The following is a 16,948-nucleotide window of genomic DNA, read 5'->3' as shown; positions in this document are numbered from 1 at the left end:
TGCTGAAGTTTCTCCTTAGTTCTAGGTTGCTTCTCTCTTTGATTAGTTTTCACCCATTGCTTCTTGTCCTACCCTCAGGTGCTTTGGAGAATAGCTTGACTCCCTCTTCTCTGTGGTAGCCCCTGAGATATTGGAACACTGCTATCATAGCACTTGTGATCCTTCTTTTCATTAGACTAAACGAATCCAATTCTTGCAACCGTTCTTCATGTTTTAAGCCTCCAGCCCCCTAAATCATCTTTGTTGCTCTTTTCTACACTCTTTCCAGAGTCTCTACATTTTTTTTTTATAATCAAGGGGTGGAGAAGTCAAAAAGGAGAAGACAAATGGAAAGAAGCAATGATCGGCAGCCCTTTGATAGGGACAGCTTGGTAACCTTGTTGTGCAGTTTGCAAAACCAGTTCAGTTGCCGACATTTGATCTCCAAGCGCTCTTCTTCAGGAGAGGACAGCAGAAACAAAAAGCCAGAATCAGTTGCCTTGATGCAACAATTAGGGCTAGAGATCGGCTTTCTTCTCTCATTGACAAGCCTAGAAATGCTGATATATGGAGCAGCGTGCATAGAAGGCATACAGGTTAATATGACCTTTATCATAAAGCTGCAATAACAGAATCTTGCAAGTCTTAATACACTTCCTCCCTCTTTTCCTTTATCTTCATGAGTACCAGAGACGTCCCTACCTGAAATTCTATTCTCAGGTTGCAACTTTGCCCCAGATTCAAGTTTATCTGACTGTTGCCTTCTTCCCATCTCTCGAGGTTATTCCCTCCTCCCACTACTTTGAATGAAGGCTGCAATGTGATGGCTTTGTTTTGTGTGCCCTGGTTGCTCAAGAAAGAGCTGTTGGCACCACACGCAACTGTGCACATTCTCACCCGGTAGAGGTATCCGTTGGTGCCATCTGTTGCCCTTTACAACTTCCCTGAGTTGCAGGGAATCTTAGTGTAAACACAACCAAGTTGTCAACTCTGAAGCGAACCTGGTTGGACCCATCTTTTGCTGCCCGATAGTTGCCACAAACTCTGAAGGGGGAAAGGGAGGGGGAAGTCGAAACAAAAAGTTTTCTTGTGGGAACTAAGGTCATCCTAACAGATGGCAGTTGAAAGAAAAGAGGAGTGACCAAGCAGCCTGCCAGCTACTTATATTGGACAATGTGACCAGTGACATTTGGGAGGGAACTATTCATTCTTTTAATTAGGCTAAAAACTTTTAGAGTTGGTTTTCACTGGCTGTGCCGATATGATGTATCCAATAAACAGGTTCTTTGAGGAATCTACCTGCCTCCGAGTTCTGCTTTTGGCGCATTATTCGGAACGCTGACACAAGTGTAGGGACAGTGGCACACATTATCTATGGTACATTCCATTTCCCTCCCCCCTATTTTTTATATTTTTCTATAAGTTTCATTTTGTATATGTTGCATTTTAAGGGTTATTCTGATCTACGGCTGTAATTAATATTTGATTAATTGGAAGCAAAGTTGGGAATCCTTCCCTACATCAAACAATACTATTGCTCTAGTGCCCGTAGAACAATTGCCTACTAGGAGTGGACATGGAAATGATATTGAAGTTGATTACTGCTACCCAGTTTGTATTCAAGCAACGTTTGAAATGGTTCAGTTGAAATGATTAGGGTATATTCTGCTACACCTCAAATTGAACCTAGTTATCAGCATCACATAATTCTCTAATGGTGGTGACTTCAAACTAAACCCTTCCAATTTGTTATTGGTCTTGTATGAAAATATGAATGCATATTATAAGAATCAAAATTAAAACTCTGATGTAGTAGATTTCCTTTTCAGCCCACCCAAATCATATACTCACATATCCAGGAAACATTCATGGATATGAGGGACGAAGAGTTTGTCCTGCCCAAAGCTCTTTGTAGAGACATGATATCATCAAACTCAAGTGTTATGTAACAATTTTGGAGAAAATGAGGACAAATTCATGTGATGGCTACTTGGGCATGATCCCAATGCTGTTGGGATTTTTTTTCGATACAGTACAGATGTTTTTTTGCCTTTGGCTTTTTCTGGGATATTTTTTAGTCTCTTAATCTAGTATTTTAAGAATTTCTTGCTGGCTTGCTACTGAATTCCTAATGAACTCTAACCATACTTATATTTTTCAGCATGAGCCACTGTTGGTTATGTGTTCAGACTTTTGGGGTCTTGGCGAACATTGGTTGAAACAAATAAGATATCCTGAAACTCACACAACATTTTGGGCAACTTCCAAATCACACCAGACATATCCTGGAGATTTTACTTCTACCATACTGCCACACTTAATAGGGCCTTAAATAGATAAGAATAGCTAAAATAGTTTTAAAAAACAAATAAACAGAGAAAAGGCACACATTCTCATTTAACAACTAATTGATTTATTTAACAATACAAATTTCTTTCTACTGCTTGGTGTAAGCAGAGAAAAGCTGAGAAACAAAATTAAGTTCTTTTTAAGTTTAAATGTGTACACAATCCCGTTCTCCCCAACTTCTTATTTCAGTAAATATAAAATTTACAGACAGCAAAAGCAACATGAAGAAGGAACAAGGTGTTAACAAACTGATGACAGGAAGGAAATTTTAGAATTAATCATATAATCTTAGTAAAGAAAGTTAACAGGGGCAATATTGAGAAGGCATCTCATTTATATTTGAAATTTTCTGCATTCTGGAACTTTAGTGCAGTAAAAAAAAGAGACATGGTGTTAATTATACTATATATAAATATTTGAAAGCTTCGCAGGGCCCATATCTAACATAATGTGAAATATACGTTTTGCCACTTTTTGTAAATTTATGGGCTATGCAATATATCAATACATTTGATCTTTTCACTAGGAATAGCAAGATCTTTGGAGTCTCTCCTTGGGGTGTACTTGCCAGGTAACAGGCAAGTCATATGTTCTTGTCCTAATTTACAAGACAAATGTACCAAATTCATCGGCCTCATAAACCCCACTCATTTCAGTGGGAATTGTGAAAATCTTCTGAAATTAATGGAAGATGACTAACAAAGATGCCCTATATATGACACTCTAATATTTTCCCATGTATTCCTTCTGTTCTCTCTTACAAGACTAGCTGTAGGAATTGTTCTCATGGAAGAAAGTCTAAAGATGAGTTGAGTTTATGTTTTAAGAGATCAATTGGGAATCTTGACTGAACACTTTTCTCACAGAAGAGGGCCCAGGAATCAAAAAATGTTGATAAAGCAAGGTTAAAATGTTTTATTTTGTTGGAATTTCTGGCGGAAGAAGCTGTTTTGGGAACGGGGCGGAGGATAGAGTAGCCTCTCTCTAAAGTTTGTGGCAGGGCAGTCCCGAAATACCTTTGATGCCTCTGTGAGAACTAGCCTATAATACCAAACAAAATATAGGATAAACAGATTGCCTTTATCAATTGCCTACTAAGGAGATTGCTGTACTGAACAGGCATTTTATTTTGGGGGTTTGTTTCAGGACCTGAAATAGGTCCCGAGTTGTTAATAAACCCTTAAAATTCCAGGTGAAAGTGACATTTAGCTGGGAGGTAAATAGGATAGTTTGTCATTTGAGCTGTAGTGCAGTGGATGCAGGTATGTCTCAAACGATATTGCTCTTAGGTGTCATATTCTGAGGCCATAGGTCTAACAGATGAGCCTCACACACCTTGAAGCCTCTACTATTGGTTAATATTCTGCATGATAAACAATGCTGAACTCCAGCCAGAAATATACAAAAAGTACATCACTGCTTGATAGAAGTGCTTCAACAGCATCCTCCACCTGCCCCCCCCCCCCCATAGTTTTGTTGAGTTTGAACCTAGAAGCCTGAAACATAAATAGTAAGGTGTTATCTGTCACATAAACACAAATCATCTTTCTGGATGACTGGCTTGCACCGTTTGATGATTTGACTACGTAAATAAAGAGCTACAGTGGTCCGCAATGGGAAAAGGAATGCTAATATTGAACACGTGCTGCAGACTAAGCTATCCATTTGATGTACCCAACCCTATGTTGTTGGGGTAGGACAGCCTATCAACCCTGGTGGGGTGATGAAAATCTCGTTGTAAATGTAATGTTTCCATCAAGCTCTCCTAAGTGTAAAGTATGCAGTCTATCGATCTATCTGGAAATGATACTGTGTGCAACTCTCACTCAGACACCTGAACATTATACATTACTATTTGGAGATCCCATTCATTTCACAAGGAAAGATGTGGAGAAAGGCCTACATCCTATCTTGTGTTGAGAGATACCGATTTCACTTAAAAAAAAATCTTTAAGTCAATATTGATTTATATTCTGCTGACCTCATGGGGTTATATGCTCTCTTGAAAGTTACATGACACTCAGAGAAGTGAATAAACAGATCATGCAACTCTACTGCTTTGGAAGACAGGTTTTACCATAATTCAGAAGCCTACCTCTAAAGAACTGGAGCAGTGGACATCTCCTAAAATTAGAAAAGATTGGCAAGATCCAAAATTCTCAAAATGTTGGAATTGTAAAGATGATCTTATTTATGGTAAATTATAGACGTAGGTGGGAGACTATGTGAAATCCAATAACGTTTTGGTAATTTGCTCCTTCATCTTGGAGAATGCATAAAGTTTCCCCGGGCCTGCCATCAACTCTACTCACAACGGCCTTATCAGCTATACACTCACTGGTTAAGAATCAACTGACTAATTAAGAATAAACTGACAGTGGAGCACATGTCATATTTCCATCAGCTCCTTGGTACTCAACAAAGTGAATTGTACAGTATCACAGTTCTTAACATCTTCAGGTCCTCAGGTCCTCATCAGATGCAGAAGTACGGAAAGGTTTGTTTCAAGCAATTGAAAATGTACAGCTTGTCAGGTTGTTACAAGTCAACAGGTTGCTACACTTGGCAAATTGTGGTCCGCACTATCTGCCCACTGTGTCAAAGCTTTTGGCGCTGCAACGGAGAACAATTAGGCATCAAGTGCAGCTCAACAATACTATTCCTCCATCAAGGAAAAACGGGAGTCGAACTAAACATGAGATTAAATTTAAGTTTAAGTTTAAATAAGTTGTGTGCTTTATGTTTTTTCGATTGACAAATATTGGTTCAGGAGATTGCAGAAGAGACTAGTGACTGAATCTTGCCTATTATCCCTGTGGTCCTAAAGGAAACTGTATTCCTCTCCCCAAACTATAATAGCAACTATGAACATTGTGGTTGGACCTCCAGAAATAAAAGTGAGGAAGGACAAGGTCAATGGTGTTTCTTGCTTGGTCCTAATTTTGCTTTGCCCTCATCACATCCCTGCACTTTTATCGTTCTACAGATTGAGTGGAAACATTCCTCTGTCCTTCCTGCCTGAGAACAGATGTTCACAGTTGTGATGGATAATATAACATGAATTTTACAGGAGTGATGATGATCCTCTTCAGCGTACTGGTTAGAATTTCAAAGCAGCAATGTGGGGGGAGGAGGAGAAATAATGATGGAAAGTATCATCCTTACTACTGTTCTAGCTTATCTGTTTGTACATGTCTATGGCTATCAATGTAAGGTTTAGCACTGTGTAGGTCTGCCTTAAGAAACATTGGTAGAGGCAAACTACAGATCTCATAATGTTCCAGAGGCCTTCTTGAGTGGGGCCTTCTTGTCTTATGTTAGTTTCCCACCAGGATCTGTATATAAACAGTCCTACTGGCTCTGCCCACATTTTAATTTCAAATATGAAAACAGAGAAGCTCTTCCTTGGGGAACATGTTTATTGTGTTTGAGATGATACACTGGATGCTCTCTGAGCTACAAGGTGGGTGGCGATGAGAGGGGACAAGGATAAAAGAAATCCTTTTCATTACAAACTGACAAAGGTAAAAGTCTTAAACATTTTTCACAACAGCATGTACCACATATCGGAAATAGATCTGGGCTTAATACAAATGACGTAATTCCTAGTAATCTACAGCTACCTTTAATAACTTCATACAGATAATGAATTAGGCTAAAATGCACTATTATATTTGGTTGACTTCAGGAACAGTATCCTTAGTTACATCACAAAATACATTTTGATATCCCAAAGAAGCAAGACTTGCAAGTAGGCATTTTAAACATAACTAATCTACAGCTACAAAGTTCTACTCTTGACAGCATTTACCTTTTGGGGAAGGGGAGGAGGGAGAGAAAGCAGTATTCCAATCTTCAAAAGGATAAAAGCAGAGAGTAGAATCAGTATAACATATACACAGAAGTCCGTATTGTAAAGGCTATAAAGTTTGGTTGCACACTGCAAAGCTGCATCCCCGCACCTTCACACTGCGCCAAGTAGTCAACAACATCACTTATGTTGCGTATCTCTTGGTCCACTGTCTGGCTATCCTGTCATGTTCTGCTCTGTTGGTCAGGTACTGAGTGGCTATGCTTCCCACCAGAGGATCAGCTGCAAGAAGGCGGCAAGGGACAACAGGAGAGGGAAAGAAAGGCAGAGGACACATTAGCAGTCACGCCCCGATAAGCGAAGTAATGAGCAAAGTTTCAACAATTCATTTCACACATTTAAATAAATAAATAATAAATTTAAATTTATTAGCCGCTCCCTTTCCAGACAGGACTCGGGGCGGCGTACAATGGAGCATATAAAACATATACAAACACATAAACATACATATATACAGGACATACATGCACGGAGGAGGTAACAAATTACATCACATTGGACAATTAAAAGTCACCATTAAAATACCCCAATTGTAAAACACAATTTAAAATTTAAAAATTTAAAAGAACTGTCAGGAGGAGTAAGAAAAATTTACGGTTGAGCCAGGCCAGATAATTGAAAGAGGTGGGTCTTCAGCTGTACACGGAAGGAGCGGAGATCGGAAGTAGTCCTTGATTTGCCAATCAAGACAGGGAAAAGCACTCAACGCCCAGTACCGCTTACTGTTTCATAATTAATTAATCAGTTCAAAGGCATAAGGCCACCCAACCCACAATTCTGAACAGTTAAAAATACAACCTCAAATAGAGTCCCGGTAACTTAATTTTTAAGGCAATAGACAAAAGGACTATAGAGACGCGGTGGCTCAGTGGCTAAAATGCTGAGGTTGTCGATAAGAAGGTCGGCAGTTCAGCAGTTCAAATCCCTAGCGCCGCGTAACGGGGTGAGATCCTGTTACTTGTCCCAGCTTCTGCCAACCAAGCAGTTTGAAAGCAAGTAAAAAATGCAAGTAGAAAAATAGGAACCACCCTTGGTGGGAAGGTAACAGCGTTCCGTGCACCTTTGGCGTTTAGTCATGCTGGCCACATGACCACGGAGACGTCTTTGGACAGCACTGGCTGTTCAGCTTTGAAACGGAGATGAGCACCACCCGCTAGAATCGGGAACAACTAGCACATATATGCTAGGGGAACCTTTACCTTCAAAGGACTATAACCAGTAGAAATCGATAAAACATTCAACACCGTCTCATTCAAGCATTTAAGCCAGATTAAAAATCAGGTCTTTAAGGCTAGTTTATAGGTTAGCAGGGTTGAACCATTCAAAGCTCTCGAGGAATACCATTCCAGAAGACAGGTGGTGTGAAAGGGAAGGCATGCCTTTTACATCCCATCAGAAGAAATGGTTTAATAGAATGGGCTCAAAGAAAGCTCTTTTTTTCCACATCTTATAGAATTAGCAGAAACGAAGGTACAAATGTAGTCCCTCAGATAACTAGCCCTTATACCACGAAGGGCTTTTTAGATGACAACCAACATTGTTCATAGAACACTATAAACGATACAGATGTATAGTACGAGCAAGTTGCAGCACCTTGGTCCAAAAGAGGCAATTTGGATTCAGAATCTGCATAACAGGATTGCTTTCCATTGTCCGCCACTCCTGAACAAGGTATGTCACGATGAGCTGGGGTGGCAATGGAAGCAGTAAGTAGCAGTAGTGCGGAATCAGTGGTGGGTTCTGGATCCCGTTCCAACCAGTATGGTTGGAATGGGCCCAGCGGTGTCCACATGGACGCATGCAGCACACACATGGATCTTACTGCCTCCGCGACGTTCCAGCTGCTCAGCAGTGTCATGCAGGCGCTGTACGCACCATGCGCGTATGAGGAAGCCTTAAAAGACAGGTAAGGAGCTCAGGCGGGTGGGTGGGCCCTCCGGAGCACCGTACCGGAATGGTATCCAGTGCTCCGGGCAGGTATGCCCATACTGGGGCGTACTGCCTGCAACCCACCACTGTGCGGAATCTTCTTTCTCCATGGCTGGTTCCAGTGGATGAGGTGGAAGTGAAGAGATCTAGCCCAGAGCAGCGGTGGCATTCAATTTTTTTTACTACCGGTTCTGTGGGTGTGGCTTGGTGGGCATGGCAGGGGAAGGCAAAATCCTCATTCCCTCCCCCACTAACCTGCTTTCCTGCTCCGTTCTCCTGTGCAGACCAATAAAAGAAGACCCAGCCAATCAATTGGGACCCAGGAGGCAGAGAATAGATGGGGGGTGGGGCCAGCCAGAGGCGGTATTTGTCGGTTCTCTGAAGTACTCAAAATTTCTGCTAACGGTTCACCAGGACCGGTTTGAACTGGCTGAATACCACCTCTGCCCAAGACCCTTTTTATGTGGCGTCCTGCAGTGCTCTGTACTCTTCTCTTTCTATTTAGCATTTATATGAAGCTGCTGGGGGAGGAAAGTAGCTTCCTCTGGCTGTGCCTGTTGCAGAATTAATAATGCTTATTTTCATTAAATCGGGGGGGGGGGAGGGGAGGGGGTACAAAATGAAAGCCAAGGATTGCCTTACCAGGATTGCAGTCTGTCAAGAGGGAGCAAATAGACAGCAAAACCTTTGAAATAGTCAAAGCAGGACTCCAGTTGTCTTTCAGGATATCCAGACAGATGACTCCCTGACTGTTGATGTTGCAGTGATAGATTCTAGTACGGAAAGTAACCTACAGGTAGAAGAGCAACAGAAGGAGGGGCGGGGCGGGGGGAAGAAAAGATCATTACACGCTTTTCAGGCATAGTTTGTTGCTAGCCTTTTGAAACCTGTCTTGAATGATTCTCCCTCGGTGGGAATTTTTTTCTGTCGAGACCTTTCATTTTTGGAAAAAAAATATGTTTGTTTCCAATGTTTGTTTATGACTCATCTGAAAAGAGGTCTCCTCTCTCTTTTTTTGTAAGCAGCTGCCTTATTCACAACTGTTATATATTGTACGTCTCAAAGCTAAAAGCTTTATTGTGTGTGTGGTTTTTTTTGTTTTGTTTTGACAAGCCTCCAGCATTTTTAATGCTTTTTCAAAAAAACCCAAACAAACAACTGACACATACAAACATTTGCGTGCCCTTGAGAAATAGCAGTTTCATCGGTTTCCTTGGGGCGGACAAGCGACATTGCAAGTCCCAGGACTTACGTACTTGCATACCAAGTCGGAATACAAGTACAAAAGGGCAGAGTTTGTATTAGGACGTCACCGTAATTCTTCTGTCACAGTTTAAAGAAGCCTATGGACTATTTTTGCCTGCATGTGGAAAATGGCACTTAAGATACCCAGCTTTCATTTAAAACGGGTGAATGTGAGATTCAAAGTGAGGCCTTTTCACCAGTTATGGTGCCCAAACTAGATGATGCTAGTTTGAGAAATCTGAAGAGCGCCAGATTAGAGAACAGAGCTTTTCTGGAACATGGGAGCCATCGTGATGAAGATGTTACAATTCCCATCAATTAACCTTGGGGCTCTTATTCTTGATTCATCTATATGTCACCTGACCGCTTTCATAAATAAGATCATCACTGGATCCTCTCCAACTATTTGGATTTACTTAGATGAGTTTTCCAACACAGTAGGAATATGACTCATAGAGCATGTTAGTATATTTTGAATATTGCAAAAGCAATCTTCAAAGGTATCAGCTTCCACAGAAAAAACAAATCTCACTCAGGCTGCTTTTCTGAGGCTACTTTTACCTACCATAAAAGTAGACTACTTATTCAAAAACTCTGTCTGGTCATTATACTCTACATCAGGGGTGTCAAACTCGATTTCATTGAAGGCCGCATCAGGGTTGTGTTTGATCTGGGTGAGCGTGACCAGAATGGGCTTGACCAGCTCGACGTCACTCCTGTCAGGGACGCCCCCCCCCCCCCCGAGCTCAGTTTTTGCTGGCAGAAGGCTGCAAGAGGCCATTGCAGCCCAAAATGTGCCCCTCTCAAGCTACATTTTCACTGGCAGAGGCACTGCAGGCCAGTCCTTTGCTGTTCCCAAGGCAGCCCTGCAGGCCAGATCTAAGCACCCCACAGGCCGGGCCTCGAATTTGACACCCCTTCTCTACACAGACCACATTAAGATGCTCTCAAGTTCAATCTCTGACACTTCCATTTAATTTATCTTGGGGAGGGGGGGAAAGCCTCTCTGGTAAGTGATAGTAGGCAGTAAGGCCTAAATGTATTAAGGCCGGCTCTGTTAACTAGGAACTTATGTTTGTATAGAATACATATGGATATGTATGTTTTGAACCATAAAATGTAGTAGTGAAATATAGTTCAGAGTTATAGGAGAATAAAATTTGGAACACTCTCCCTTCCCCTTAGCTAAATATTTCATATGGTTGAGTTTAGTGTGGCATTCACTTTTTAAGTGAGAAACCCTCTGCTGAAACAGGAAACTCTGATGTAATGTCATTCCATAATCAAGGACACTACGCCAGGATCTGACTTAATGTAAACTAAAAATTAAGCACTACAATGATGTGCAAGAAAAGAAGGTGAAGGGGGAAGCATTCCACCCTAATACTTTCACCATTAAATTCTGTGGTTTTGCATGGAATCCTCAGTGCACCCAGTTTTGTGTCATGTGTAAAACTGATGCATGTTCCATTCATGTCATTAATAAACTCCCGAAGAGGAGAGAACCCACTGAGCCTATGTGGCACTCTTGGTGATCCTTTCTCTATAAAGAATCAGCTCCAGGGCATCCATCTCTAGGTCTGCCTCATTCCCAGATGTTTCAAGGAACCTACAAGCTGGAAAGAGGGAAATACCATGTCCAAAATGACTTTGCATTCGAGATTTTTGCAGTTTTATGCCAAATTACTCAAGCCTTTATGAAACTGACAGGAAATGCATATTGAGATAATGCTATGGAAATTTGTGGGGCTTACCCATCACCTTTTTTCATCCTTTTTAAAGAAAAAGGGGAATAAATCTTAATTCTGGGGGGTATGACTAGAATTCCTACCTAGAATTACTTGTTAGACTAGTGAAGAGACAGAGAAAGAAGAGATTGGGGAGCAGGTCTTAGTTCTTGATTTCTGTTGCGGGTGTACAACTGATTAACTAACTTGGTGAACCTAACGCATATTCAATAGCAGGATGTGAATCTTCTTCATCAAACATCTGCTGCACAGCTGCAATCTTTAAACAAATATTTATACTGGCATTAAACTTCTACATTATATCAGCAACCATGGGAAATCTTAGCTTATGCTTCTCACAATGTTAAGAGCTACCATGGATTTGACATACCTTTTTTTAAAATGTATTTTTCAGGAAGCAGGATTAAAAAACAAACAAACAAGGGGTCTACGCACTTAAAAAAACTTATAATGCATTCTATTGCTGATTCTACTTGTGCTTTCACTAAATGCCACATTCCAACCTATGTGACATTTTTGAGGCATTTCAGTTCATTTACATTGATACTATTACTCAGCTTAATGTCAATCAAAGTGCAAATAAAATGTGGTCAACTGTTTTGTATTTAATATCCCTTTTAGTTAAATTTCCAATGATTTCAGGCCTTTTCCTAGGCATATCTCCACTTAAACAGGTGCATTTCTTAGGCTGAAAAGGAAACAGTGAGGCTAAGGAAAATGAGACTATCCCACTTTAAGATCCAAATAAAGAGAGAGCAAGGACATAGGTCCATGCCTGTTTCATTTTTCCCACTATCCAAAAACCTATCATGTTTAAATACTGAATAATATTAGTATTTTATACACATCTCTGCTTCCTGTTTTCTCTTTTTGGAGAAATGTGTATATAGTGGTTGTATCTGAATATCAATGTTGTATGAAAGTAACTGAGCTTCTTCAGTTTCTGGATTTATATTTCAGCTAGCATGAACTAGTATCATACCCTTTCTTGACCTTTTCTAAAAAAAAAGTCATTCTCCCCACCCAACAGAAAAAAAGTGGTGAAAATCTCCCCCGTTCCCAGCCAATAGGAAAAGGGCAAATCCGACTGCCTCCAGTAAATGCATCACGTCATCTACAGAGATATACTATAGCATATGACTTGGCTGACTGCTAGTCATGTACATATTTAATATAATAAGGATCATCTTTCAATATGATCAAAATAAGGAAAAATCCACGTTTTGCACTAGAGCACATGTACAAGATTTAAATGGTGAATTGTAAACAGCTGTTGGGTTAAGGATAGGGTACATTTGTGTTTCAGTAGGCTTTGAAACAACTAGGAAATGAACGCTTATCACAGAAGCAGACCACAAGTTGAAATGTTTGATAATTAAAGCAGCATTGTATCTGATATGTTATTAGATAAAGATTTGCAACTTTTTGAGAGAGTATTTATCAAATCATACACTATCAAGCAAACCAGGGCTTAAATACTTCTGCTTTTCATTTTAGCCACTAAGATTACACATTTCTAAGGGTTTATTGAAATAAATCTGATTTCAGACGATGTGGATAAGTTTATCTTCGGAGGACAACCATATCCTGCTTTCAAAAGACTTGGGTAAATAAGCAAGAGTGAGTGCTACAAGAATTATCCTGTCTCTCTGGTATCATGCCTAGTTTCGAGGAACAAGAAGACTGAGGAAAAAAAGTGAGTGAAATGCAATATTAGAATAAAAAAAAAGGATGGCATCAGAAAGATGAAATGGTTGTTTCTTCCCTTTTCTCAGTGGTCTCATTTCAACTGCAGCATATACCTCCTAGCAAACTGTCCTTGAGAGGGACAATAATCTAATGTAAGGCTTGAGCCATATGTGAAGAAAAGTGACTTGTACCTACAAAAAAACAAAAACAGTTATAGAATGTTACCTTGTACTGTTTCTACCAAGAATAGGTTGATACCACTGCTACATCTGGGTACCTTGAACAAGGAGGCATTATACACGTTGAATAAAAGCAGAGTAATTAAGCAAGATATTTTATGACCTTTTGGAATGTTTTCCTACATGAATACAGAAATAATGGAAATTATGCCCTCCAAATCCTATTTTTCTGTCCAACTGAGAGAAGCAGAAAAACAGGGTCTGGAATGGAAATTTCTGATGCCCTAATATTCTCAGAAAATGCCCAACTCTGAAAGCCTCCAGTGAAAATGGGCGTTGATTCTTACCTGATACGCTCATTTTCTGGTAGAGTAGAGACAGCAGCCAAAGTGGGTATGCTCCTTCCATTAACCAATCGGATTGAGTCTACACTTACGATGTCATCGGGCCCTTGTGGCTCCTCCCCAGTTTCAGATGAAGGAAAACTGTAGACTCAAGTGAGAATTGTGAGCAAAAAGTGGAAGTCCATAGTCACTGTAGCTCTCTCCTCCGCACAAGGAATTTCCTCGCGTGACCCATACCAGGGCGGGGATGGCTGGTCTCTACTCTACCAGAAAATGAGCGTATCAGGTAAGAACCAGTACCCATTTTCCTGTTATCGTAGAGACAGCAGCCAGACTGGGACGTGCCAAAGACTGGGCTGTCCACTAGGGTGGGAAATTGTAAAAAAGGTCCGCTAGGGCACAAGCACTTGTTGTAGCACCCTCTGCCAAAAAGCCGCATCAGCCGACATGTACTTGTCCAACTTGTAATGACGTATGAAGACTGTGAGAGACTCCCAGGTGGCTGCCCGGCAGACTTCTTCCAAGGCGGCTTGAGTGGACCAAGCCGCAGATGTTGCAGCGCTGTGTGTAGAGTGAGCTGTAATGTTTGCAGGGACCTGTATGGATTGAGGTTCATAAGACAGTTCAATACAGGCTCTTATCCAGCGCCCCAGACTAGACGATGAAGCCTTGGTACCCAAGGAGGCCTGGTGAAAGAAGATGAAGAGAGCTTCCGAGTGGCGGAACGAGGCGGTGCGGTTGATGTAGATCTTGAGGGCACGACGTACGTCAAGAGTGTGCCACTTGTGCTCCCTCTCGTGATGGGGAGATGGACAGCATAGGATGGACCCTGACCTCGGTGGAAACAGCTATTGACCTTTGGTATGAATGTCGGGTCCAGTCTTATGACAACTCGGTCTGGATGGAACACGCACAGGTCATGCCTGACTGAAAGAGTAGCCAAATCATAAATACGTCTGGCTGAAATTACAGCCACCAAAAACAGCGTTTTAAAGGACAACAGTTTCAAAGAAGTGGATCTCATAGGTTGAAAGGGTGCGGAAGTCAAAGCCTCTAGGACACGAGGCAAGTCCCAAGTCAGATATCTATGTATGGCAGGGGGATGCAGGTTAGACGCTCCACGGAGAAATCTCCGGATAAAGGGGTGAGAAGGCAGATGTTTGGATGCCAGGCCGTCCAGAACAGAGGCCAGAGCAGCCACCTGTCGGCGTAGCGTGTTAGGGGTAAGTCCCTGATCAAGCCCCCTCTGCAGGAAGTCCAATATCTGTGGAATGGATGCCCTAAGTGGGTCAACAATCTGGTTGGAACACCACAGAACAAAAGTCCGCCATGTGGCATCATAAATGTGGTTAGTAGAGCTTCTGTGTGATGCCTGAATAGTAGCAATGACGTCGAGGAAGATGTTATCGGCTGTTAAGGCTTGCCGCTCAATCGCCATGTGGTTAATTGCAGCCACTGGGGGTCGGATGACAAACTGACCCTTGGTGTAGACAGGAGAGACCGTGGGATGTGCCATGGGGTGGAGATTGACAAAGTCACTAGGTCAGCATACCAAGGCCGGCGTGGCCAATTCGTGAGGAAGTCGCCTTTCCTGACCGCCTGGAGGATGGTGTGCAGAGAATTCATTTTGAATCGCCGATAGACAATGTGGCGGTTCAATGTTTTTAGCTCTAAAATCGCTCTCCATCCCCCGGAACTCTTTGGTACCACAAACAGGCGGGAATAAAAACCCTGCCCTTCCTAATGGGGAGGAACCGGTTGGATGGCCCAGATCTCCAACAGGTACTGAATGGCCTGTCCATCAGTGCCCTCTTGCGAGGAAACCGAGAGACCGGGCATGGCACGAAGTGTTCCTGGGGAGGAATTCTAGCATGAGACCAATTTGACAGTTTTGAGTACCCAATTGTCTGTTGTGGTCTCCTCTCAGCAGTGGGCAAAGAACACCAGGTGGCCTCCGATTGGAAGAGAGTCCAGATAGTCATTTCCTACCTGAAAAATGGTGGTTGCCTCCTCCACAGTAAGATTTCTTGGAGGGGAAACGCTGTGTGTTTCTATTGGACCTGTCCTGGTGAGATCCCTGTCTGGGAGTGTAGGATTGGCATTGTGGACGGGGGAAGGAAGGTCCCCCATCAGCCGGTCGAAATGGCGACCTCCTATAGAAGGGAGCGGGCTGACTGTCCTGTTTCTTGTAGATGGATGAAAGGACCTTGTGCTTGTCTTTAGATTCCATGAGGTACGGGTCTAAGGGATTATCAAATAATTGGGTGCCACTGAATGGGGAGGCTGCTAGGCGCCACTTGGTACGGACATCCGTCTGCCATGGCTTGAGCCAAAGCAGACGCCTGACCGTGAACTAAGAGGCCATGGCTTTAGAAGCAAATCTAGCAGAATTAAGGGAAGAATCAGCCTCAAATTCAACTGCTGCCCTGATCTTGTTGAGATCCCTGTGATCTAGTGTCAGTAGGAATGATGCGCTCCTGAAGCTGTTCAATCCAAACCAGGGCCGCCCTGGAGAAAAAGGAAGTGGCCGTAGAGGCTCTAACAGCCCAGGCCCCACCCTGATAGTTTTTGACTAAGGTTTGATCTGACCTTTTCTCCTCAGGCTTGAGAACCACCTCAGGGGCTCCAGAGACCACAGTAGGTGAAGACAGGGCTGCAACCAGTGCGTCCACTGGGAGAGTCTCGAAGAACTTGGTGAGGTCGGGTGCAATGTTGTAGAGACGTTTGTCAAGGTTGGTTGGCTGTGGGCCCATGCCTGGAGACTCCCACTGCTTCTGGATGATGTTCAGGAATATCTTGCGAACAGGGATCACCTCTTTTTCCACCGTGGGTTCGGTGAATGGGGTACTGGGACCCTCAGTTGAAGCCGGTTCTGCCGGTTTATCCTGTGAAGTAGAAGCTGAAGCAGGTAAGTTAGCAGCTTTAATGGTCTTAAGTAGAAGGGACTTAAAATGATCAGTTTTGAATAATCCGGTAAAGGCAGGGGTATCTGGGGTGACCACCTCGTCATCAGACAGGTCTGAGTCCCGCAGGTTATCTTGCTTCCCTCCAATTGAGGCCTGAGAAGTAGAAGCAGAGGGATCAGGTTGCTGAGCCGCAGCAGAAGATTTATGCTTATGGCCATGTGATGGAGCAGGTTGGGGTTGCTGTTGTAGGCCAGCAGCCATGACCTGTTTAATGGTTTCAGCAATGATGGTTGCTATATCAGCAGGAGAGATGTACATGGTGTGGGGGGCCCCAGAGCCATGTGTAACCGGGAGAGAAGTCTGTTCAAAAGTGCGCTCCCAATTGAGAGGGACATCAAAGAAATTGCCTCTGTTGTCAGGTTCTATCGAAGACGAGGACTCTGAAGAAAACAATTCCCCTTCTGAATAGGCTGGGGGGGGGGCAGGGCCCATGGGAGGCAAGACAGGTGGACCTGGGGATGCCACTTGGTGATCCTCGGAGGGAGGGAGGGCTGGGCAGTTAGAATATGTTGTTGTTTTTGGGCCCTCTGAAATTCTTTCTCAAGGGGCTTCTGCCTGCGCTCTTCTGCCCTGGTAGTCGCTTTAGAGACTTTGGTGTTTACTCCTGAGGAAGGGGCCTCTTTGGCTTGCCTCTTCTTGCTGCTCTTTG

At 42.7% G+C, this 16,948-nt stretch overlaps 1 protein-coding gene across 6 annotated transcripts in view; it reads right to left on the bottom strand.

The window, feature by feature from the left end:
• Positions 1-5,729: 5,729 nt before the first annotated feature.
• Positions 5,730-16,948, bottom strand: part of UBE2E3 (ubiquitin conjugating enzyme E2 E3) — a 167,790-nt gene continuing 156,571 nt past the window's right edge. For all 6 annotated transcript variants that reach the window (XM_081943989.1, XM_081943984.1, XM_081943988.1 and 3 more), the window contains 2 exons: positions 8,771-8,918; positions 5,730-6,421 (listed from right to left, as the gene is read on the bottom strand). In XM_081943989.1, the coding sequence (XP_081800115.1) occupies positions 6,324-6,421; positions 8,771-8,918 (246 nt within the window). In that variant the 3' untranslated portion in view covers positions 5,730-6,323. The remainder of the gene's footprint in view (positions 6,422-8,770; positions 8,919-16,948) is intronic.

This window comes from Natrix helvetica (genome assembly GCF_964273705.1).
Source record: "Natrix helvetica genome assembly, chromosome: 1".
Lineage (NCBI taxonomy): Eukaryota > Metazoa > Chordata > Lepidosauria > Squamata > Natricidae > Natrix > Natrix helvetica.
Note: the sequence above shows the minus strand (reverse complement) of the source record. Positions and strands in the feature narration are given on the sequence as shown.